The 26,477-nt window shown below is 45.2% G+C and overlaps 1 protein-coding gene across 1 annotated transcript in view; it reads right to left on the minus strand.

Annotated features, from left to right (window-relative positions):
* The window catches only part of LOC116638612, a 151,236-nt gene that overhangs the window by 60,994 nt on the left and 63,765 nt on the right, over positions 1-26,477 (minus strand). Inside the window, exon 2 of the mRNA XM_032414725.1 lies at positions 25,428-25,673. Coding sequence (XP_032270616.1) covers positions 25,428-25,673 — 246 coding nt within the window. The remainder of the gene's footprint in view (positions 1-25,427; positions 25,674-26,477) is intronic.

Raw genomic sequence — 26,477 nt, forward strand, 5'->3', positions numbered from 1 at the left:
CTACATTTTCTAAAGTTTCTATAATATTTATTACTTTTGAAAAAAAAAAAAACCCAAGAAGTCAATTCTAAGTGATCCTCCCAGCCAGGGTCAAGACCCAGAACAAGTACGTGGCTGGCTGCCTTCCCTGACTCTTATTTCTGTGACCTGGCTTGTTCCAGGGCACAGAATTCAAGGCTGGGTAACAGCAAGTAGAGTTCCATTCCATCACCGTTATTTCATTCAGTGGGAAAAAAATATAGATTTGAGTCCAGTTCCTACCTAGCATGTGTAGGCTAATCCCTCAGCTGCAAGAGCTGCTGTTTGTTCTGCATGGTCTCCATGCAGGGCTCTGTGCTGAGCATCTTCAAACTCGCATTGATCCCACCACCAACTGTGAAAGTTAGATACCGTGACTTCCATTTTACAGCCAAGGAAACAGGGACCCAGACACGCAAGGCACTAGCCCAATCCCCAACCACCAGTAAGTGAAAGGATGGAGTTTCAAACTCTGGTCTGACACCAAAGCCTTGAGTTTTCATAGACAATTCTTCCTTCTTAGGATCCGGTTTGTTAATATTTATAGAAAATGCATCTGTAGCGAAAGAGGTCTTCCAAATGGCCTGGGACTGGCATGAAAACCTCCATCTGGGAAGCTGCCAAATATAAGGGAATAGGTGGCCACACTGACATTCAAATAAATTATATTAAAGAAAAAGGTAATAAATACAGCACTCAAAACTCCTCACTTCCTAATTAATTTACTACCTTTTCTACTAACTACACTCCTATCTGTGCAGTGGAAATACCTTCTAATGGTCCGCTGCTGCGTATCACTCACCTCTGCATTCCATGATACCTCGGGGGTAGCCTGAAACCAGCTACAGTGGTCATATTTATACCATGGAAATCAGCAAAAACGAGAAATCAGGGCTTGATTTATTGTTTTGTTGTCTAGACTTAAGGAGGTTATGAAGAAAATGTTAATAATATAGATTAAACTGTGCCATCTTTCTAGCTGTTATATTGTGAATAGCACAAAAAATTGAGGAAATAGTCTTCCGGTATCTGGAAGCTAGTATCTACCTTACCAAAGAAGTATCCCACGTCACTGACAAATGAGTCAAGTTATGATACGTGTCTTTGTTGTGTCATTCATGTTGGAACTGTGCTCATTCGTCAGTGATGTAACTTCTTTGCTGAACCAGATTGCAATCACCTGTTTATTTGTAGTCTGATTTCATCACACGGGTTAGATTGCAACCACAGGCTGGCTACGGATATATAAGAGTTCAGCAAAATCAACGAGAGCACTCTGTAATAATGAGACTTACCAATAAAGTATGTTGCCTATGTTAATATTATCTGTAAGTTGTGAGCTATACCTCTTTTATGTCTGTAAAATTTATAATAAACTTCTTTTTTCCCCGGACAGTCACTTGTTAAACATTTAAAGCACACCACTTCATAGAACTATGGACAACTTAAACACAACTCCTTCAGTGATAAATTCTCATAATTGTACAGACAAGGGCCTCAGTAGTCCTAGTTACCCCCCAGGGAAGTGAGATTTCAGACCTGCCCCTTCCTGCAAACACAGGTCCCAATTCCCAGCTTCTTAAAGTCATGTGAACTCTGGGCCCATCTTTCTGAGAGCTAAGCACAGGTCACTCAATAGAGAGAAACTCTCTCCCTGGACCATGAGCTGGAAACAAAACAAGCCTGGTGAAACAGAAAGCTTTCTTAGCACCTTGAGAGAAGTTCACCACACTCTCTTCTTAGTTACATGTGAATATCTCATTGTTACATTTATCACGTGACATTGTTAGTTACTGATTTACATGCCAATCTTCTCTGCTAGACCTTGAGCTCCATGGAAGCTGGGGTGTCTCTTGTCCAGGCCTTGCCCAGCAAGTGTTCAAGGTTCTTCAGCTCGTGTATGAATGCCTGAACAGACAGAAGTAGAGAGGAAAGGATCTCCTTTACAAACCTGGCATTGGCAGAATTAACACGTCTCACCATGTTATTTAGGTATTTCCTTTACGATTCAAGAGCAATGTTTTGATTGTGATGCTATATCCAAATGGATGCAATAGCAAGTCAATTCAAAAAGTCATCCACATTTTTCAAAATATGCTCTGTATACTTGTTATTCCTATTATACAAGGCACCTGACCATCACAATTAAGGAACAACATCCATGGAGTTCATACAAATAAATAAGCTGCCCTTGCAGATATGGCTCCTCAATTCCCAAATGTATGGACAAAGATACTGTACTAGACTCACCACTTCAAATTCCCTATTTGTAGAGAAGAGGGAAGAACAACCTATCAGTGGTTGAGAGGCTGTGTGTAGTGGGAGCAGGTCCCACATGTACAATTTTATCCAGAGGGGATTACGTCTACCTTGTTTCAGAGTATCTGGGAACCCATGCCCAGGACACTTTGTGGACAGGAGACTGAGATGCAGAGAGGTAACAGCTACTCCCCAGAATACAACTGATCCTGAGAACAATCACAGGCAACACATATTTTTGACTTGGCTGCAAAACCATCCAGAGCTTAGATAGTTTTCTAAGTTGTGCCTGGAATTTAAAAAAGGGCGGGCGGAGGGGGGGAAATGCCAAGCAATACACATGAGATAATTCATTGTTTAATTCAATCACTAAAATAACAGACATCAAAAAAGCACTAGAACTTTCTTTCGGGGTCCATATAGATTTTGGTATTGGCCCACTTTCCTGATTTCCATGCTTGCCACAGTTTTTAAGTTCTCCTTTCAATGACTGGAAACCAAATACACAATTTTATCTTTTGAAATTCTCTCTCCCCAGGAACTGGGGATTTTCTGACCTCACAAGCTAATTCAGAACATGTTACCACGGCAAGGATTGCCTTGCAACTCACCTGGCATCTACAGGTTAATCTCACACATTTACTGTCCTCCCTTAAACAGGAATAATAGGAGCCAGGAACTGGCGTTTACGACAACCTTCCTAAGATGGTGCTACTTCTTCAGAGCACAACAGTTAAAAAGAAAAAAAAAAAAGAGCCGTGCAAATGGAGATGAATGGTACGCAGGCCACCGAGGTAATTAAAAATGTATTTTCCATCTCCTAGTAATTGAATTGTGTACAAGCTGCAAGTTAATGAGGTCATCTACCCTCGAGCACTGACAGGAAAGCAGGAATAATTATCTTTCAATTTTTTCTTATGTAGCAATTAATTTTAACCATTCGCTTACACCCCACTTCCACTACCCTCAATCCAGTCAGTCAAAGTCATGGCTAAACCGAATTGACAAGCAATTGATACGGTGGCGGCACGGAGCTGCCGAGGCGGGCAAGGTAATCAAGGGGCTGCAGCTGTTGAGGGCTAAGCGCTTCCAGGTGAACGTCGCCTGAGATTTCGCATTCTGCCACTCGGAGGACACGGGACACACAGTGGTGGCTGACAGAACATCTGGTGCCAGGTGGGCTGGGAAAAGGCACGGCTGACTTGGGAAGGCAACAGAAGGATGGACAAGGATTGATGGATGGACAAGACTTGGAAACAAAATGTCACTTATGAAAACTGTTATCCAAAAACGGGGGAGAAATGCTCAGCCACTCGTTAAACTTGTCCCGAGCTTACAGCAGCATCGAGCTTCTGGGAGGGTTCTGGCTCCCCTTCAGGAGTGAGGTCCTAAAGGCTAATGCTTCTAGAATCCATGAGCACCGGAAGTTTCTTCCCTCATTTAGCTCGACCATCTTCATTCTGAGCCCACAGTTCTGATCCTGGGCAGTGCTGGGGGGCAATTTATTCCAATTGTGCTGCTCTTGGATCGACTCAGCCCAGAATGCCTCATGTTAGGATAGGTAGTGGCTGGAGTCTGTCCATCTGTGACACTAGTGTGACCAACACTTAGATCAAGCCCTAGTCACTCCACTCACCCCCCCCCACTTCTCTAATTGGTGCTCTCACTATTAAATATGGTGGCAGGATTGCTCAATTTATATCTGTTGTCCTGATGCAATTGTTAATAGCATCAACTTTCATTCTTGAAAGCATCCCATTATGGATGATAACTTATATGGCCACCTGGTCATGGGGTGCCCTAGGGTGAAAGGTGGGATATGGCGAGGGTACAAGCTGCCTCAAAGTGAGAAGCCCTCCTCACTCCCTGAGAATAGGTTGCCATGTCTTCTTCTTTCTTTCTTCTGAATGTCTCCATAACATCCGGCACGAACCTAGCAGCCTTGCACTAAATGCGCGTCAATGACTTGGTGAATCCCACAGATTAGAAGTCAGTGCAGTGAAGTGATGCCATCAGGCAACGTGGTTTTTCTGTGCGTCTCTGTGCTGAAAACACAGATCTGAGATAAAGTTAGCTTCTCCATTCCCGAATCAAGTTAGGCTTTTTGAAGAATATCAAACCAAGCAGAATACGTGGCTGGAAATCTGTACATGTTCCCAGATACTTGCAAAAAGGGAATTTCCTTTTGAAAGTTGGCCTGATAGTTTTGAATTAAAGAGAAGGATCATCCCAGAGCAAAGCAAGATTCCTCAAAAGGTATCCATTAGGAAACCAAACAAACCGAGTGTCTTGTCATCAAGCGGAGGGGTAGGATGTGGATCTTTTTCCTATGTTCCTGGGGCTTTGTTTTACCTGCATTCACATAATGTCTATGCCATTGCCCCACAGAAGGGAGGGCAACACAGAAGGGGACCACGATGGGAAGGCACCTTAGATCTAGCCTTACTCTGATCAATGCAAGGGTGACCCTCTTGCTCAGCAGTGATCAGTCTTTAGTTCTATTTTGACCTTCAATTGATCAGATGAGGCCCACCTACATTATGGAGGGCAATCTGCTTTACTCAAAGTCCTCTGATTTAAAGGAAATCTCATCCCAAATATCCTCACAGAAATATCCAGGATAATGTTTGACCAAATATCTGTGCACCATGGCCCAGCCATGTTGACATAAAATAAACCATTATAAGCACACAGGGGTGACAAAGCCAGTATCATTCCAGGGCATCTCCTTGGCTAAGACTTGGAGGAGGTAAGACTTCTGAGCAGTTTCCAGCCTTCACCTGATTTTTTGTTTTGTTTTCCCTTTTCTGTTTCCTACTCGTGAACTGAGCAGAGAAAGCATTTCAAATGTTTATTGGGAAAGACATATGCAACAGGTGATGGAAGAATGTTTTAAAGATAGGAGATGAGGGATCATGTATCTACACTGCAAGAATGACCCACTGGAGATGTAGAGAGGTATAATTCAGGAGGGATAGGCAATGGCCAAAGGAACCAAGACCTCTAGACTAGTCGCTGCTGGTAGAATCATAGAACCCCAGAGGGAAAGGGGACTTCTGAGTTCCCTGTACCTTCTACCCACCAGAACAGCATGGTTAAATAACATAGGCAAGGCTATTCAGCTACTTAATGGTACAGGCAAGTCTTATCAATGACTTGCTGTTTATTGAGAACTTACTATGTGCCAGCCATTTATTTTACAGAGAAGAAAAACTGAGGCTCAGAGAGGTGAGATGTCCCAAGTTAGACACCTACCAGGGGCTGGAGCTGAGATTTGACCCTGAGAATGTCTGACTCAGAGACCTACATACCTACTCTCCACATCAGACAGCCTTCCAGGCCAGGGGTCCCCTTGCCCTGCAGGGGTGAATCACCCTAACTCTGGAACTCCTCTCCTATAGCTACTCACAACCTTCTCAGGGAGAAACAGAGTGTCCTAACTCTTGGAAGAAAAGGGACGATTCTGCCTATATCTGGGACACATAGCCACATGGCCTCTCAAACCAAGAGACAAGACTAAGATCAGATCCTTGAGGGAGAGTCTGTCAAGACCACCACACACACACACACACACACACGTGGAGGTGTTCACGAACAGACGGCATCACTTCACGTGGCTCTGCGAGAAGGAGAAGGAGAAGGGGCCACCCGCGGGAAGCTCCATCGTCACCTGCTAACGACAAGCTGTTCCATCCCCATGCCGAGCCCTGGAACCAGTCTGTGCTCAGACACAAAGAAGCCTGGCTTCATTTTAGCAGCCAAATCGCCATCCAAAGAAAAGACTTCCCAGGACAACAAATTTCTCTGGGGAGAGCACAAAAGGGTGGGCAGGTGGTTTCCCGTCGAAAAGCGTCACCCATCACTTTCTCTCCAGATTCCCGGCTGCCTGGTCAGGCCTAGAGAGGAAGACACAAGCTGGCTCCAAACAGAGACACTTTTTTTTTTTGGAATCCAAATGTACATTTTGAGTTGTTTGGGCATTTTGTTTTAATAGAAAAAAGACATTGCTGGAAAAAAGTAAAATGGTAGTGATGAGAGCTACTACTGATTACACTTGATAATAATGGTAGCGGCGATTTATTGAGCACTTACTGCATACCAGGAACTATGCTTCACCTGCCGCCTTAAACCTGATCTGCACAACACCTCAATAAAGTATATTCTATTCATATCACCATTTTATAGAGGAGGAAGTGCAGGTTCCAACAGGTTAATTCACTTCCCAAAGACACCTAATGTGTATGTGCAGTCACTGAGGTTTAAATCCGAGTCCACCTGATTCCAAAGCCTGTTCTCTGTGTGTGGGGGGGGGGGTGTGGGTGCATGCGCAGATGACCTAACATAAAATGTAAAGCACCATGGGCATTAACTGTGCGAGAAGCAGGAAGGACACAGAATGAAGTCTAACTCTCTCTTCTCTTTCTCCGCTAACAGCTAACAGGTCCACGCACTGGGAATATGCAGGCAAGTGCCCACAACGTCCTGTACTCAAGAGGCAAAGGTGGAGGGACCTCCCGCCCTACTGCATGTCCCAGACTTTTTCAGTTTTCTAGATATTAGTAAGACACAGGTTCCCTGGTGCCCTCCCCAACTGCCCTCATGATGTCCACCCACTGCCTCCTGACACAGCCCCACTGATACCTTCGATCCCACTTAGAATAAAACCCAATGCCCTTCTCTGGGCCAACGAAGCCCTGTATGATCTGGCTCTGGTGCTCCCCTCAACACTGCTGAGCTCCCCACTATCAGCCCCAGGCCCTCCACTTGGACTGCTGTGTGAGAGGGAAATAAAAACCTTTTACTTGATTAAGGCACGGCACTTGGGAGACTCCTGTTAGAGCAACCTAGCCAATATATTACTCATACTCTTGGCCTCTGACCTGATATTTAAACTTCCTCCACTCTCCTCAAATCTCGGTTCTGCCCTATCCACTTGATCCCATATTCTCCGCCAACAACTTGATCTGTATCAGAGAGAAAAGGAGGCCAGCATATGGGAACTCTCTCTCAGCTTCCACTACATAACCTTTTTACGTGACATCTGCACCCAGCCTGCTCCTCCCTTCCCTGCTGGGACTCCATGGGGATGTCCCCCCTCCTGTCCTGGCCAGGATTTCCATCAGGGCTTTGGGTCCCATGTCCCCACTTACCCTTCAGGGCATGCTCATTATCAGTCATCCCTTCTCTTTTATAATTCAACCTCTCCCTCTCAACTGTGTCCACAGCAGTATTTAAACATGCTCGTGTCTTTCTCATCTTAATGATAAAAAATATATATATTGATCACACCCACCACCCCTTACTCTCAAACAATCTCTTAATCACTTTCCAGCAACATTGTTTAAAAGAGTTGTCTAGGGCACCTGGGTGGCTCAGTCGGTTAAGTATCCTGCCTTGAGGTCAGGTCATGATCTTGGGGTCCTGGGACTGAGCCCCGCATCAGGCTCCCTGCTCAGTTGGGAGTCTGCTTCTCCCTCTCCTTCTGCCCCTCCCCACTGCTTGTGCGTGCTCGCTCGCTCTCTCTCTCAGATAAATAAAATCTTTTTAAAAAAGAGTTGTCTACACTTTCTGTTCCTATCTCTTCAGCTGGCATTTACCCTTAAACCCCCAGCCTACCCCCCATAAGAGTTATGCCCCAACACTGCACAGAGAGTCCCAGTTAACGTTTCCAGTGATCTCATGTCAAGAAATCCATTCTTCAACCCTTTGGCCTCATAGCAGTGTTCACCCTTGTTATTCCTTCCTTGAAACTGTCCTCCATGACATCACCCCCTCCTGATTTTGTTCCCACCTTTCTTACCATCCCTATCGTATTTAATTTTGAGCAAACTTATGACATGGGACTATTCATATCTCCATTCTAGAGATAAAGAAATGGAAACCTGAGATGCTAAATAAATTGCCCAAAGTGATACAGTGAACTGAAAGATCTAGGATTGGAACGCAGACTGCCAGACACCAGAAGCAGTGTTCTGAACCTCCGTGTGATATGATGTTCTAGACTCAAAGAGCTAGAAGCATACTGAGTATGGAAATACTGGATTGTTTCTTTCCCTACAAAGCAAAGGTTAATAGGTAAGGAAGCAGCAAACTCTTCAGCAAGGGCACTTTGCCTCTTCTAAGAGTGAGTTTTCCAGGATAAACAACATGATCAAAGCGCAAAGGAACATGAGACCACATCAGAGGTTACGTCATTATGGTGCAGTGGTTCCTACCTTTGGAAACCCAAGTGGCAGTGGAAAGAGACTTGAATTCCAGTTTAGGTTCTGCAGTTAATTACCTAAGTGACCCTGGATGCTACTTAACCTCTCTGGGCCTCATTTACCTCGAATGGAATGATAATACCTGCCTTCTCACCTCACGTAGTCTTCGTGAAATTCAAGTGACATCATACAACAAAAGATCTTTGACAAATGGGGCCTACCACTCACATGCAAAGAGAAGCAACGGGAAAGAGAAACTTGGGGAATCCCCAGTAATGCCTGAGTAATGAATTCCGGCCCCCACCTTGTGCCTCCTGGAGAAAGGAGAGCATCCCGAGTTCTGATCCACAGAGCAAACTGGCCTGGGTCAGGTGGTCTCATCAGCCACTCACTCTCTGACCGGTGGTCCCCCTTCCCCAAACCCAGGTACTTCTGTGGTATCCCACTCCCATTAGAGACCGAGCCATGCCCTTGAGGACTCAGCTCAGAGTCACTGGAAAGGGGCCCCTCTCATAAAAGCACGGGAATTAGGGAACCCCGAGAGCCAGTGAGAAGAGGAGAGGAGTCATGTGTGACCGGGCAAGGGGATGTGTGGGGCCATTCAGACTGCAGAGCAGGTGGCTGGTACTACGTGTGGAGCACAAGGGCAAGAGCACGAATAAGAACCCCAAGAGCAGCTAACACGAAGCCAGCCCGGTCTGTGGCTGTACCGAGTATTCTTCTAAGTGCGGTACCCAAGAATCCCCTAAGGTTGGTATCATTACTACCCGCACTTTCAGATGAGGAACCTGAGGCACGGGGAGGCTAAGTCCTTTGCCCGGTCCGCCATGATTCCGACCTACCCCGTCTGCTCCGGCACTTGCACTGACAGCTTCCATTACCCGACACGCCAAGAACAAGGATCTTCCCATTTCCCAGGGCTTCTCGCCCTTATCAGACTCCCTCATAATCACAAAACTTACCAAGCATATCAGAAACGAAGCAAAACCTCCACCGCTTCTCATCCATGATGCTTCCCTTGCCGGTAACAGCAGGACAGGAAAAAGAGCTCCAGAAGCAGAAAATAACTTCAGGGGAGTATTTTTTGTTCTCTTCCCATTTTCCTTTGCCAGACGAGCTGTTCTTCCCAAAGGGGCTCCTCAAACGATTCTATTCGTGTGCCTCTTACCCTTGACTTTACATCTCTTAGCAATTCAGAAACACAGTCACAGGCAGAGGGGGAGGAAGTGTGATCAAGGGTCCACACCCCCTGACCAGCCAGCAGGCTGTGAGCCCTCCTATCAGCCTCGCTGCTTTCATATGAAGCCATCGAGGGGACCTTGCTTTAAAAATAAGCCCTAGGGGCTAATGATGCAATAAAAACCCATTTCTAATGTGGAATGAAAATCTATTTCTAACGCCAAGTGAGGGAAAAGCAAGTATGTTTCCTCTGTCAGTTATTTAACATAACACACAACCTGAGATGAATGTCTTCTGTAAGCTGGCCTTATTGAAGAAGTCCACGTATAAACGTTTGACCTCAGAAGCACGTGAGCAGGTAAAATGAATCATGCCCATGCTAGCAAAGCGGTAAGTAGAGCTCCTCACAGCTGCTGCTTCGGACTGGCCAGTCACCTGCGTGCTTTCTTAGAACTCTCCTTTGTTCTGATTTTATCACATGGTCATAAAGTTTACCAAGTTCCAGAGTTTTGGGGGGAATTTCAGGGCCGGGCAGAGAGGGAGGAGCCCCTGCAGCATTCGCTACAACCAAATCTCAAATCTTCAAAAACAAGAGGATTGTTTCTGTGAGCCAAGCTAAAGAATCAGTTCTGTTAGGTCTTCTGGAGTAACACGAGCCCGGCCTGTGCCTTAAATCAGAGTAGGTCTCCCCCCAGGGCACCTCCGCAAACCAGCCAGGGAGTGGGTGCCTCTTATCTCTTGCTGCTGGGGCTGAGCACAAAAGAGGCAGGGATCTCCCCTGCGGTGAGAAGGCTAAATTGAGTTCTCTTGCAAAATGGGGTCAGAGAAGGCGCAGAAAATACGGACTGCTTCACTGCACCTGTGAAAAGTGTCGTGGAATCATCAGGGCCTTTATTCCCACCCCAACCAGGCACGACCACCATCATCATCAGTACTGTAGTCACTACTCTTGTGGTTCCAACAATTAGTTATTGTTGTTCATCTCTGACTGGGCCTAATTTAGAAATTATACTTTAGCATAGGTATGTGTGTATAGGAAAAAAACATAGTATATATAAGGTTCAGTGCTATCCGCGGTTTCAGGCATCCACTGGGGTCTGGGAAAGCATCCCCTGGGGTCTGGGAAAGCATCCCCGGTGGGTGAGGGGTCTTGGAAAGCATCCCCGGTGAGGGGGGCTGCTGTAGATTAGCAGGGCTGGCTCAGGGCCTTAGTCGCTCAGTGCTCCTTCTTCCTGTGCCAGGTCAGTCAGGTCCCACCAGGGTCCTCCAGCAGGTAATGCTGTGAGGTCTTCCTCCGCCCCCTCATGCTCACCTGCCCAGACGCTAGAGTTCAATGGTTCTACTCTGAAATAGCTACTCACCTTTGCCTGACCCCTCTACCCCTGCACTTCAGTTTCATGATCTAAAATGAAAGCAACAGATACATAATCTCAATAGGGCTGCTGTGAAGATTTAAGTATATTATATAAATATACATACAGACATAGATATATATTATCATCAGGATTTTGCGCTGCAACCCACAGAAATGAAGTCTGGCTAATTAAGGATGAAAGGGGATTTATCGAAAGGATTCTGGAGAGCCCAGAGCTCTCTAGAAAGGCTGAAAAACAGGTTTAAAGCCAATGTTGCCAGGAATAACGCCCAAAATCACATCACAGAGCAAGTCCCTTACAGAACCCTCTGCCACAGACACACTGTGGATGCTGACACCAGAAACACGGTCGTGGCTCAGGCAGGACGAAGCTGCCCTCGCTCCACCACCCTCAGCCGTCCCCACCTCAACACACCAACAGCTGCTGGGTCACAGCCTGGGGCAGATGCGCTGGCAGAGCCTGGATCATTCGCCCGCAGCTAGGATGCCACAAAGGAGGCTGGGAAAACAAGTATCTGGCATTTTCAGCTTCTGTAAGGTGTGTGTCGTGGGGGAGGTGATCCCTATAGTCACAGGAAGTATGTTTAGTTGCTAACAGCCAACAAGAATGACTAATATTCACTAAGCAAGTGAAATACCGAATCCAGTCCCTGATGTGTATCATCCTGTACCTTATCCATTGCACCTTGTCTGTGTTGACCAGTGTGTCAGAACACCACATTACAAAGATATTCACAACGCCCCCCACTCTTCCCCCAACACACCCACAAAACTTCCAACCTGTAAAACCTACCTATTTCCACACATCGATCTCTTTATTCTCCCCCCGCCAAGAAGTCACTGGTTGTCTGATAAACAAATCCCTGCTTAATGTTTGATTACTGAAAATGGGTTACTTAGTGTGATTTTTTTCCCCCCAAATCTTTCTATTTTCACAAGAGATTCCAGGAGCCATAAAGCTTCAAACCCAGCAGAATCTCAAGCAGCTGTGAAATTTACCTTGGGGAGTGTGGGGTCAGTAACGAAGTCTTTCGTTAGTAAACCAGTATCACCAACTCCCTAACAACCCCTTATCTGCAGGGAGAACTCACGCGCTTCCCCAGGTTTTACCTCACCCAATCTCTCCCCAAACCCCATGTGATCGTCAAGGTAAGTGTTATTGCCTTCATTTGATAAATGAGATACCCTGAAAGGCTGAATGAATCTCCCAAGGGACTAAATCTGGTCAACAGGGGAGCTGAGACAGGACACAGGTTTCCTGACTCCTGATCAAGTACTTTTCACTTTCTCCAGTCCCTGGCCGTCCTTCTCCAGGTCTCAAGAACAATCACAGTGGTGTCAGTGAATAAGAGAACAAGGGGAATCCAAGAGACCCTCCCTGGGAGGAAGAGAGGCAGTCAGGGGAGAAGAAACGGGCACAAGATGATCCCCTTCCTAGAGCGATTCCATCTGCTTTGATTTAACTCCGAGTGTTTTTCAACTGGGTTCTGATTCCAAAACATTTACATTCACCAGGAGGACTGAATATAATTACTCCCTTTGTGTCTCAAAAATTGCAAAACTTAGGGGATGTACAACCACCACAGACGGAACCCAGGAGCTGAGGTGGGGGTGAGGGTGGGGGGAGGGAAGCCCAATCTGCAAAACCAGTGTGAGCCTTTTTAGCCGCACCGACGGGGAAAGTGTGCTGTCTCTGAGCTCCATGATTAAAGCAAACGCAAATTAGTTTCTGCAAAGGTCTTTCCCCTTAAATTGAAAAGCACCGTGTAATGGAATTTCATAGATGCTGCTTTGGAAATGACTTCATACCTCACTCTGTTCAGAGCTGAGAGGTGGCTGCATGGCGTGAATCATAAGAGGCTAAGGCTCTCGAGGGGCTGCCCAGCCTTCCTCTCACTTTCACATCTACACAGCGGCAGGCTGCTCACCCCATCCCTTAACCTGGGCCGGAAATTAGTGAACTCAGAGGGCTGGAGTCACTGCTACGTGATTTGCAGTCTTCTCCTACCCCAAACCAGGCTATCAACCTGCAAGCCATGCTTTCTGACCAGAGTCAGGCTCCTGGGGTTGCTAGTCACATAAGCCTGGCCTGGGGACACACATTTTAAATAAAAGGCCTTGGAGGACTGTGGGGTTTCCAGGCTCTCTAAGATTTCCAGTAGAAACAATGAAGTCAAGGTGACAAAGATTTAATGAATGCCACACCGTTCTTTTCACTGACTACCTGTGCTTTCTTCGGGGCACCCCTCAAAAACCTAAAAATCAGATTTCCAAATTGTCAGCAGCTTTGCAGTGAATCAAACAGGTTGCGTTACAGTGTCAAGCCTGATGGAGGAATACTTCCAGACAGACCAAATCCTTAATGCACTCATGCAAGAAAAATGTGTTCACACCTACTATGTGCCAAGCCCTGGGATACAACAATGAACACAGCTATTAGTCACGGCTCATCGTTTGCAATCAAACAATGGAGACAGGATGCTTTCAAATACTTATTCCAACAAATGAAAAACTGCAACCCTGACAATGCATATGCCAGGTAGTGGGTGGTAGGGTGGTACTGAGAGAGCCCAGGAGAGGGGAAGTAGACCGAGTCAGCACATCGGGAAGGCGTCCCTGAGGAAGTGACCTTTCAGCTGGAGAACTAGAAGGAAAAATTAACCAACAGAAGAGAGACAGGAAAACCCCTGAGGCAGAGGGCCTGGCAGGGGCACTGCCCCACCTGGGCAGGGGTGTGCTGAGGACTGGGGAAAAGGCTAGAATACATTCAGCTTTCTGAGCAAGGAGAGCATGGCACCAGAGGAACCTGAAAAGGGACCAGACTCTGAGGAGCTTTGCAGGACATGCAAAGGAATTTTGTCTTTATTTGAAACGCAAATTGATGCCATGGAGGAGTTGTAAGTGGGAGTGAGGGTGGAAAGACAGTAAGTATCATGCCATTAGAAAATGTCTCTCTGGCTGCAGCATGGAGGCCATATTAGGAGGTTGGGGGTGGGGGGCCCTGTGAACTGTCTGCCAAAAACCCATCAAGAAGGTGTTCAGAGCCTTATCTGCCATGGCAGAGAGTTGACTCCCCCACAACCACAAGGGAAATGGCACAGCCAACTCAGGAATTCAGGGTACCAGTCTCCTACCCCGAAACTCTTTCCACTGCAGAATTACCTAGTAGCACAGTTTTTAAGGTGTGCTATCACCTGGGAATAAGTTGGTAAAGCAGGCAGCACTTCCCTAGATGTCTCTGGGAAACAACCCAGTGACAGCACTGACAGTAATAAGTAATCTAATAATCAAACAGCAACGTACTGACTGCAATAATGGGATAGCAGCACCCACCTGGTGATCTCGTTCCAACTATCTCTGTCTACATAGCCTATGCCTAAGAGAGAAGTTCAAGTGTGTGCTCTTAAAACAATGATAATAATAAAAACAATTTAACTTCCAGTCACTATCTATGCGTTCATGCACTTGAGATGAGGAAGAGAGCTGGTCACCCAAGGGACCAAAGTGTCTGAACACAGGCTCACCTTATGTAGAGATTCGTGTATTTAAGAGCTAAAGTACAGTGTGCGCCATCTTAGTTTGGGCTGCTACAATACAGAACACCATAGACTGGGTGACTTACTGATATTTACTTCTCACAGCTCTGGAGGCTTGAGGTCCATGATCGAGGTGCCGGCAGATTTTGTTCTGGCGAGGGCTTTCTTCCTGGTTTACAGTGGACACCCTACTGCTGGGTCCTCATGTCCTCACGAGGGCCCTACTCTCATGACCTCATCCAAACCCAATTACCTCCCAAAGGCCCTACACCTCTTGATACCATCCCACTGGGGATTAGGATTGCAACACAGGAATTTGGGAGGGACACAAACCTGCAGTCCATAGCATGCTCATTTTGTTAAATTCTTTCTTATTTGCTTATCATTTAATAAAAAGATCTAACTAAGATAATGGTATTAATCTTTAAACTACTGTCAATATTTTTTCTATTTGTAACAATCCTGTTATGACCACGTTGCCCAAACAGAGTCCACCCGGAGCTCTGCCCCTTCCCCTCTGCCCAATCTGCTAGAGTGGCTCACATGTTTTCCCGCCCTTTGTTTCTGTTAAAAATTCATAATTATGCTCCTCAGAAGAGTTGCACAATAACCCAGCAGCTTCCTTTTCTACATCAGCATGGATTAGATTATTGAATTAGTTAGAAATCAGGGCTCTGCACAAATAATGGAAGGCAAGACAGATGAGCTTTGATAGGAAGGCAAAGGAAGGCAGAGACACAGAAAGGCAGGTGTAGGTGGGCTCCCATGGTGGCAACCAGCAGTCTTGAGAGCCTCACGTGCTAGTAAAGGGAGGTATCAAATCTCAGGTTCTGGTGTATCCTTGGTTTGTCCTCGAAGAAGGTCAGTGTGGCAGGAAATGCCTCATGTTGAACAAGCTCCATTTCCTTCTTCTCCTGGAGACGCTTCCAGACTACATTTCCCTTACAGTTAGGTGAGGCCATGGGATTCCTGCCTCACAGAGTACAGGTGGAAGTGCTGTGGGCCACTTCCAGGCGTGGCTTATAAAAACCTCCTGCAGAATCCTCCTTGCTGTGTTTTCCCAACTCCTTGATGGACGCAGAAGGCCCAACTGATGTAGAGCAGTGGTTCTCAACTGGGGGCAACTGTGTCCCCCTCTCCCCAAGAACATTCGGCAATGTCTGGAGACACTTTTGGTTGTCACACTGGGAGAATGTCCTACTGGCATCTAATGGGAGAGACCAGGGATGAGCTAAACATCCTACACTGCACGAGACAGCCCTCCATCCATAACAAGGAATTAGCCCACCCCGAAACATCAATAGTCCCACGACTGTGAATTCTGAGCCAGAGCGGGGCAGAGCCACAAGGTGGGTTCTCCAACGACAGCATGGACACACACACACACACGCACGCGCACACACACGCTGGACTGTGTTAGTGATTTTAACAAGAAATAAGCATTTATTGGGTTAGGTTATTGAGATTTGTGGGTAATCATAGCAGCAAGCACTATCGACAAATACAAGTGATGGAGGTTAGGCTTTCTGTGGAGGACAAGTGTACCTTAGCGACAGAGTAGTATCACTTGACAGGCACTGTGAAGGTCTGTGGGATAAAAAAGTGAAGGGCAATGAATGCTTGGTCCTATCCATTAAGTCAGTAGGCCTCACACCACCACGGCAGTGAATAAGGTCAAGAATGCAGCGGACTCCTCATAGCTCTTTCATTAATGACCAGGGGTGGTGTCTTTGGGGAGAAACTCTTAGCAACGCAGTGGAGGAACACGGGAGGAACCTGCACCTGTCCAGGAAAAACACACGACCCGCCCGAAGCAGAACCAGTGCTAACCTCTCTCATTTTCCTCTTTCCCTTGTCCCTTTTTTGTGTGACAGACTAGCTGACAATAACCAGCAAGGTCCGTTTAGTGTATGGTCTGGTCTTGCTGTGACTAATAAGATGATTGGTTGTATATATCCTCTTTATGGCTGTTCATTATATCACCCTAACATAAAGTAATTTAATTTCAGTGGGATAATTAGGGTATTTCTAATCTAACGATAGTCTGAATGAAATGAGATTCTCAGAGGGAGATTTGTGTATCAGGAGATTGGTGACCTCCGGCCCCAATTTTCACACAATGTATTAATCTGACAGCCCTACTTCCCAGGCATACTGTATCCGTACATTTCTGAGCCTGTGGGTTATAGAACACACCCGCAAATGAGATTACTTTATTTATAATGAGATTTCCTTGGGCTCAAGGAGACAGATCAGAGTATTTTAACTGAGGCCTTCAGACTAACAGAGGATCCATCTGTTAATAGAAGCCCTGAGATGCAAATGTACTCAAGAGGGAGTGTGGCCTTGTCTGGGGTCTGGGAGATGCCAGTCAGCGGGAGAAATCACGACTGAGCCCCGTAGGATGCCTGCCTGCCGGGGGCAGCTCAAGGCCTCCCCAGCAGAGCAGCCTGGCGCTGGCCACTGGCCGAGGGCCACAGGAAGGCTGTTCTCACCTGCCCCCAGGAGGAAGCTGCACCTCGGAGTCTGCTCATCGAGTCCAAGGTGGGGAATAAGGAACGAGACCACGGGATAGAGGAACCAGTAGATGCTGGTGGGGGGTCAGCAAGGAGGGCAGCCGAAAAGACCTACTGGCTGCTCCTCAAGCCCCCAACCCCCCTCCCCCAGTGGCAGACCCACTGACCTCTGTCCTCCACCCCGGCTCCAAACCTTACCAGTAGAGTCCCTCTTTTATACCAGTCATCAGCAGCAGGATGCTGCCTCTTACAAAATCTGCTACTGAAAACACTTCCCATTATTCTTTTATTCATTGAGCACCCGATGCGCCGAGCACGGGTCAAGCCTGCTTGGGAAACGCCTTCAAATTTCTTTTAGAATTTAATATGAGACAAAAAAATAGTCTGTTTCTCTGGAAGAAATACCATGTTTTCTTCTATCAGGTAATGAGAATTGCATGGCTCATCTTGTTCTCCTGTTTTCTTGGGTGCCAGGAAGCTCAGAGATTAATATCATGCTCAATAATCTCATAAAACACCAGCATGAGGTTGCTGTTTTAGGTCTTTTTCCTCCTTATCTTCTATCTTCTTATTTTCTATTTCTAGTAAAAAAGAATGATTTGTATGCATCTTATGTGGTAAGGTATTTCAATTTGGGAAGAATATATTTTATTTTCAAAAATAAGCAAAGATAACCTGAAATAATGTAACATTGTATGCCAACTATACTTTAATAACAAACATCTTTTTAAAAAAGAAAACACATAGGAAAATTTCTTCATATCCTCAAAGAAATATATTTCCTCCCATTTTCTTGGAGACATGTGGCCCTACTGATTTGCCTTTCGCTTTTCCACTTTTTAACAGATACAATAAATGAATAAAATAAAGACACATAATAAAACCAAAAAAATAAATAAGCAAAGATAGCCACGTTGACTTACAAAAGGCCACTGTTAAAAATTCTTTAGTATTTACTAAGTGCCTATTAATAACTAACATCTGCTGAGCACGTGACACGGGTCCTTTTCTAAGCACTCTGAACCCCACAGCAGCCTCTGCTGTAAGAACTATTATCGCCACTTTGGAGATGAGGGGATGAGGAACAGAGACGCTGAAGAGTTTGCCTAGGGTTACACCTTCAGTAAGGAGTGGAACCAGGATGCAAACGTGGGCAGTCGGGCACCGGCAGGCGCCCTCTTAACCAGTGCTCCTCGGCACACACAAGTCCCCGCGCTAGGTGACAGGACATGTACATTACACGTGCGGGACGCCTCTGCTAGGCGGCCTCACATCCCCTGAAGCTTCCTGTCTACTCCAGCCTTGCTGCAGCAACTGGCCATGCCGAGGAGTGACCTGACGGCACCCTGCCTCGGCAGCGTGAAGAGTCTCTTCTGCCTCCCCGGGGTCTCTGCTCCAGCCTCATGGGAGGTGGCAGGAATCTGCTCCATGATTCTGACACCTGCACAGACTTGGGAAAATCAGGGAGCTAACACCGCGTGCGGCAAGCCTTGGCCGACGAGGGATGGAACCAGTAGATAAGGGCTCCCCATTTCTGCCCTGTGGGCAGACAATTCTGAGGCCTGTTCTACACGGCTCCTCAGGGATCCCCAGTGGAACTCAGCCACTGTGGCCCACACTGCTGATCAGCTCAGACACCCTGGGCTGGCTTTCCTTCTTTTAGTTCATACATCCTAGGTCCCCACTCTTGCTCCTTGGGATCAATTTCTAAAGCAAACTACTTGTAGGCAAGATCTTGTCTCAGCTCTGCTTTGGGGGTAAATCAAGGCAAAGACACTAAAGTTCCTAGCTTGAGGAGTTCAGATTAGGGTGACAGGTCATTACAAGAGGAACAATTCAGTAATGGTAGACTAACAATCTATGACCGAGTAGCCAGTACAATGATTCAAGCTATAAAAACACAAGAGCACAGAGAAAGTCAAGTAAGTAGGGAGCTACCATAAAGTTTTATTTGAACACAGCCACGTGTTCATTGACGTGTTGCCTACGGCTGTTTTCCCACTACAACAGCAGAGCTGACTGGTTGCAACAGAGACCCATGGCCAGCCAAGCCTAACATACTTAGTAGCTGGCTGTTTACTGAAGAGTTTGTGGATCTCTGACAGAGAAAATCCAGGAGCCTATGGGAATAGAGAGAATGGGCACGTAGTCTACTTGACAGGTGGTGGTGGGATGGTCACCAAAAGCTGGGAAGAGTCAGAGCGTTGAAGAACAGGAGCAAGGGCATGCCAGGAAGGGGCAACGGGTGGACCAAAGGCAGGGCTGAGCCTCAGCAAGCTGCTGGGAAGGAATCATAGGCAGCTTGCTGTTGCCCGAGAGAAAAGAACCGAGAGGAAAGTGATGGGAGATGAGACTACACGCAGACATTTCCTTCAGGAAATCGTTGCTGGGCAATTTCTCTCATTTGGAGATATTTCCTTCAATAGGCAAAGACACTCTAACAAAGAGTGACTCCAGAGCCTGGCTTATACCTTCTACTGAAGGGAGTTTACGTGAAGTTCCTAATGCTTATGCTCTTCTGATGATCGGTGGGAGCCCCTGCTCATAAAGCAGCCCCCTTTGCAGCTGGGCATTCCTGCCATTAGAGACCCACTGCTTTGCCCTCCTCGGGTTGCGTGCCTCGGAGTAGGCCAGCTGTGGCCTCTTGCCCCAGACACAGCTGACTCATCACCATTTCGGTCAGACCCCACTGGGAGCTCGGACAGGTCTCCCCCACAGGCCAGCTCTGCAGTTTCCTGATATGAGGACGAGGCAACAATGAGGGGGCAAGAACAATCATGAGAGACAGACCTACTGCACAGCCCCGGGAGGGGTGCTTCTTCATACCTTTGGGAAAGAAAAAACCCCGGGTGAACCCACATGGTCCGACAATGAGTTATTTTGTGTAGCTCTTTCAGGGAACACTCACTGCGGACAAAATATGTGCCCAGCAAGGCAATGTACTCGGTACAGATAAACGATGAAGGTACCGCCTGCCCTTGAGGAGCTCACAGTCTAATGGGGGAGATGGACGTGCTATTTTCAAGGCAGGGCGAGTGGTGCCAACTCCCCTCTGATGGGAGTGCAGCTCCTGAGAGGTAAAGCATGGGAGGATATTAAAAGCTTAAAAAACATGTTAAGGGAATATGCTTTAATGATCATTCTGGAATGAACTACAGTTAGCCACATCAACTGCTGACATGCAAATGTATACACGAAGTCCTGAAAGATACTCCAAACCAGTTTATACCCCCTAAGAGCTCCCAGATTTCCCTGACAATACTTATTTATACTCTTGACTGATTTGGTGAACCATTTCTGAAAAAGCAATGAAAAGGTAAATTTCAGTCCCCAAAGGACAGAACTTAAACATAATCTGGAAAACAACCTGATAATACCAAGTTGCTGGCATGTAGATATCCATTTTCAATTGTTTCAGATTTGGCTATAAAAGCTAAGATGGAGAAAACCAGCAGTGAGTTTTTTTTAAAAGGAAGAAGGCAAGACTGATGAATCACAGACCTGTACCTCTGAAACAAATAATACATTATATGTTAAAAAAAAAAAAAAAGATATTAGGAAGGGAAAAATGAAGGGCGGGAAATCGGAGGGGGAGACGAACCATGAGAGACTGTGGACTCTGAGAAACAAACTGAGGGTTCTAGAGGGGAGGGGGGTGGGGGGATGGGTTAGCCTGGTGATGGGTATTAAGGAGGGCACGTATTGAATGGAGCACTGGGTGTTATATGCAAACAATGAATCATGGAACACTACATCAATCAATCAATCAATAAATAAATGTGTTAAAAAAAAAAGGAAGAAGAAGGGTTAACATTTACTGAGTATGTGCATCTTGTCGAACACTGTGCTGAGGGCTTCACCATGTGCATTATCTCCCTGCATCTTCCCAACTGTCCTCTGAGGGAGACTCTAGCACTGTGACCGTCTCCATGTGATGGACGAAGCAACAGAGTCACACAGAGTGGGTAACCTGTCCTCCAGCCATCCCTGGAAGAGGCAGGTGTCACCTGACAGTATGTGCACAGGAGGGGCCGCATCCTTCACCACCGCACCCACTGTCCCCCCTCACGGGCCAGGCCCCCGTTCCCGCCCGGGACGGCTTTTTTTTTTCCCCCCAGCAGTTTTGCCCTGAATAGGCTCCAGGATAAGTTCCTTCCTTGTGATAAGCAGGGCCCACGACCTCTGACAGCTGTTCCCCGCTCCTCCTCATCCTCTGAAACAATCAGGAAGCATTAGAGAGTGCTTTTCCCTTTACAAAGGTGATAATTAGATAACAAGCTGAGATTAAAGTAATTACAGTCAGACAGCTGGTGAAGCAGCACAGTCATGTTGAAATATTGTTGGTACTTCAGCATCTGGTTCTAATAACAGCACAGGCTAAAGGATTTTACATTAATTACAGAACATAATTTAATATAAACATATTTAATTACAATTGATGAGCGATAAACTGTTCAAGAATGACTTAACCCCTTCCGCGTGTCAAAGTGATGGGAACTTTGGGCAGGCTGCAGCCTCTTCCGCTGTCTCTCTCTGCCTCCCCCGCCATGCCTTCCACAACTCCCTGGTCCCCTCTCCTACAGAAAAATCCCTCTCAAAGACAGAATGTTCTAGACGGGGATGTTGCTCTTTGACTGTCCCATGGGTGTTTGGTGCACGTCCAGCACTGCCCATCCGTAGAGAGCCAGGTGAAAGGAGGTGAGTGTGCCAGCCAGCCTGGGATGCGTTGCTTTGGCTGGACCAGCTACCCTTCCTCATATTACCTCACACTGATGAGACAAGGTTGGCTCCCCTCAGCTGCTCTTCCCCGTGTTCTCACACCTTTATGTGCTGCTGGCTTGGCTTCTGACAGTCAGTGAACCACCTCTTAGACCATCCTCAGATCTCCAAGAAAAAGTATGTCATGACTAGGAAGTCCCTGTACATGGTAGCAGGGGTATTTTCACAATTTTGGAGTAAATGTGTAATATCTGGAGACCCCTACGTGAGAAAGGACACTCTGTTCTGTCAGGAATTCTTCCTTACATGCTGCTAACCCCTCCCCCCCTCCAAACTAGCAGAAACAGGTCTTGTGTGAAACAGTTTCAAACAAATTGGGACCACACAGACACAATCCTCAGTGGATAAAGGACTCAATCATCATTACCTACACATCAACTTCCGAGATTCATAGATGAGAGATATTCAAAAGCCACAAACATGCCATATTATGGACTGCATGACTATATTCCCCGCAAAATTCGTATTTTGAAATCATAACCCCCAATAGGGCAGTATTAGGAGATGGAGCCTTTGGGAGGTAATTAGGTTTAGATGAGGTCATGAGGGTGGAGCCCTCATGATGAGATTATTCTTAAAAACCAAAAAGTGGAAACAACCTAAACGTCCATCAACCAATGAATGAATAAACAAAATGTGGCATAGCCATACAACTGAGTACTATCCAGCCATAGAAAGGAATGAAGTATAATAGAGGCTACAACATGGATCAACCTTGAAAACATCTTGCTAAGTGAAAGAAGACAGACACGAAAGTCCACATATCGTATGATTCCATTTTTATGACATGTCTAGAATCGGCAAATCTATAGAGATAGAAAGTAGATTCATGGTTACCAAGGGAAGGGAGGAGAGGGGAAATGAAAGTGACTGCTTGTACACTTCAAAATCGTTAAAATAGTAGATTTTATGTTATATAAATTTTAACTCAATTAAAAAAAAACTACCAGTCTGGGAACTGGAGCTTAATCCCCCTGGAGAAGCTGCAAGCCTCTGTAAAGTGGGTGGCTCACAGTTATCTCATCCAAGAGGTGAGGAAGCTGGGGTATTTATACACCAACTCCCACCAGTCACTGACTGAATAAGGTTGCTTCAATGCAATCCCTATCAAAATCCCTATCAAAATTCACAGAGATAGAGAACAATCCTAACATTTGTATGGAACCACAAAAGACCCTAAATAGACAAAGAAATCCTGAGAAAGAAAAACAAAGCTGTAGATATCATGCTCCCTGATTTCAAACTATATTACAAAGCTATCATAATCAAAACAGTATGGTACTGGCATAAAAAACAGACACACAGATCAATGGAATAGAATAGACAGATCAGAAATAAACCCATGCATATTTGGTCAATTAATTTACAACAAAGGAGGCTACAATATACAATGGGGAAAGGATAGTCTCTTTAATAAACGGTTTTGAGAAAACTGGACAGCCATAAGCAAAAGAATGAAACTAGACTACTATCTTACACCATATGCAAAAATTAACTCAAAATTGATTAAATCTGAATATAAGACCTGAAACCATAAAACTCCTAGAAGAAAATGTAGGTGGTAAACTCCATGACATTGCTCTTGGTGATATTTTGGATCTGACTCCAAAAACAAAGGCAACAAAAGCAAAAATAAACAAGTGGGATTACACCAAACTAAAAGGATTCTGCACAGCACAAGAAACCATCAACAAAATGAATAGGCAACATACTGAAAGGGACAAAATATTTGCAAGTCATATATCTGATAAGGGGTTAACATCCAAAATATATTAAAAAAACTTATACAAATCAATAGCAAAAAAGCAAACACTCCAATTAAAAAATGGGCAGAGGATCTGAATAGCTACTTTTCCAAACAAGACATACAGATGGCCAGCAGACCATGAAAAGATGCTCAGTATCACTCATCATCAGGGAAAAATGCAAATCACAACCACAATGAGATATCACCTCATATCTATTAGAACGGCTATTTCAAAAAGACAAAGAATAACAACTTTTGGCAAGGAGGTGGAAAAAAGGGAACCCTTGTGCACTGTTGGTAGGGATGTAAAATTGGTGTAGCCACCATGGAAAACAGTATGGAAGTTCCTCAAAAAATTAAAAATGGAAATACCATATGATTCCACCTCTGGGTATTTATCCGAATTATATGAAAACACTAATTTGAAAAGATATATGCACCCCTATGTTCATTGTAGTATTATTTATAATAACCAGGATATGGAGAAAACATAATATGCATTGATGGAAGAATGGATAAAGAAGATGAAGTATATATATAAATATATACCTATATCTATATATAGATATATATCTATATTGTATACATACACAATGGAATATTACTCAGCCATAAAAAATAATGAAACCTTGCATTTGTGACAACATGGATGGACCTTGAGGGTATTATGATGAATGAAATTAAGTCAGACAGAGAAAGACAAATGCTATATGAACTCACTTATATGTGGAATCTAAAAACAAAATGAAACTCATAGATACAGAGAAAAGAGTGGTGGTGCCAGAGGGGAGAGGGGCTGGAGGGTGAGCAAAATGGGTGAAGGGGGTCAAGAGGTACAAGCCTCCAGTTATAAAAGAAATAAGTCATGGGGATGTAATGTACAGCACGGTGACTCTAGTCAATAGTATTGTCGTGCACATTTGAAAGTTGCTAGAAGAGTAAATCTTAAAAGTTTTCATCACAAGGAAAAAAAAACAAGGTTTTGTAACTTTGCATGGTGATGGATAGTAACAGACTTAGTGTGGTGATCATGATGTATACAAATATCGAGTCATTACATTGTTCACCTCAAAAAGTATGATATTATATGTCAGTTATACCTCAATTTAGAAAGTCTGTATAAAATGCTTCACAGTGCTAGACACAGAGAAAGCTCTCAATAGATGTAGTTATATTTATAGGAGACTCACTATGCTTAAATAAGTTGATCAAAATTGCACAGCTAATGCAAAGTGGCGGCAGGATTTACTCAGATCTGTCTATACGACACAATCTTTTTTTCTTTTTACAATACAATCTTTCATACTGAGAATTATACTAACCAAATATATACTAACCACCTTGCAAACACACATCAAAAGGCAATCATGTCATCATTGCATTCAGAGGCTATAACAACATCTTTATATCCTTACTCTCCTTCCCCCTTATGTGCCCTGTTTGGGGGAAGCAGCTGCTTTTCTCACAAAAAGGCCCGAGGGCTGATGTTGTCTGCTCAAGTTTAAATAGATGTGGTTTTTTGTGGAGATGCTCATTTGAGATTCAAAGCCTGCACATTTGCCACCAATTTAGTGCAAAGGACCAAGATATTCGAACACCTGAGACTGCAGGAGCAGCAGGGTGACACTTCCTCACTCACATGTCGGTCCTCCTGTTCCCCTGTTGAGTCACCTGACTTTCAGTGGGCTCAACAAAAAGGTGCCCTAGCAGAAGAAAATGGAAGGAATCTCTTCCCATCATGCCCTGCATGAACTCCCAGCAAAGGGCGTGCCAGAGGAATGACAGAAGGACATGGGGCTCAGAAGCCAAACCTACCTGATCAGGTAGTGGTTGATAATAGTGTCGAAGTAGCTGTAGTACACGGCATTGTTCACGTGGCCATACTGGTCATTGTCCTGCCATCTCGTCTGGATGGGTAAGAAGTACCCATAGGCCTCATGGTGTCGATGACAATCCGCAACTCTCTGGCTCTTTGGTGATGTGCCCAAGGAACGGACATTCCTAGGAAGCAACCTCGAAGCCCAACAGGTCATAGCTGGTGATTGCTGTCTTGGAGCAGACCTTCAAGAAGAAAGCAACAAAGGATAAGGATGGTGTGCCGAAATCTTGATTTCAGGTTTACAAAAGCAATTTCATTCAATTTTGGCCATCGGTTTCAAAAGGAAATTCAATTTTTCTCCTAGGAGGTAAATCTTCCCTTATAATCCAAGTCCTTGTCACAAATCTGTTTACTTTTTTAAAAGACTCCTTACTAAAAAGGCTTTCGCAAACACTGACAGAAACAAGTGAAGCCTCTGTTTGAATTTGACTAGTGGGAATTTAAATTAAAAAAATTTAATTTATATTTGTATGGAGGTCTTCTGTTCCACAAAGTATTTTCAAGGCGCGTACATTCTTTCCTCCCTCCCTCCCTCCCTCCTTCCCTCCCTTCCTTCCTCCCTCCCTTCCCTCCTTTCAGATTTATTTATTATTTATTTATTTATTTGTTTGTTTGTTTATTTATTTGAGAGGGTGAGTAGGGGCAGAGGGAGAGCAAGTCTTAAGCAGACTCCACACTGAGCGTGGAGCCCAAGGAGGGGCTCAATCTCATGACCCTAAGATCTCAACTTGAGCCAAAACCGAGAGTCCGACACTTAACTGACTGCACCACCCAGGCACCCCGAGGTGGGTACATTTCTGCCGAAATCTATAACACCACTGAGGGCATAAAGAGAGAGCTCAGGCAACCAGTATAAAATAAAATGTTTGCCAGAAAATATCTGGGCCTACTATCAGGGCTTTTCTAAGGGTATGAATTTTTTTCTTGGAACAAAAGTAACTTTCCAAAAATGGGAAAAAATTTAAATATGCATAACAAAGGGGGGA

Source organism: Phoca vitulina, unplaced genomic scaffold (genome assembly GCF_004348235.1).
Source record: "Phoca vitulina isolate PV1807 unplaced genomic scaffold, GSC_HSeal_1.0 scaffold16, whole genome shotgun sequence".
Lineage (NCBI taxonomy): Eukaryota > Metazoa > Chordata > Mammalia > Carnivora > Phocidae > Phoca > Phoca vitulina.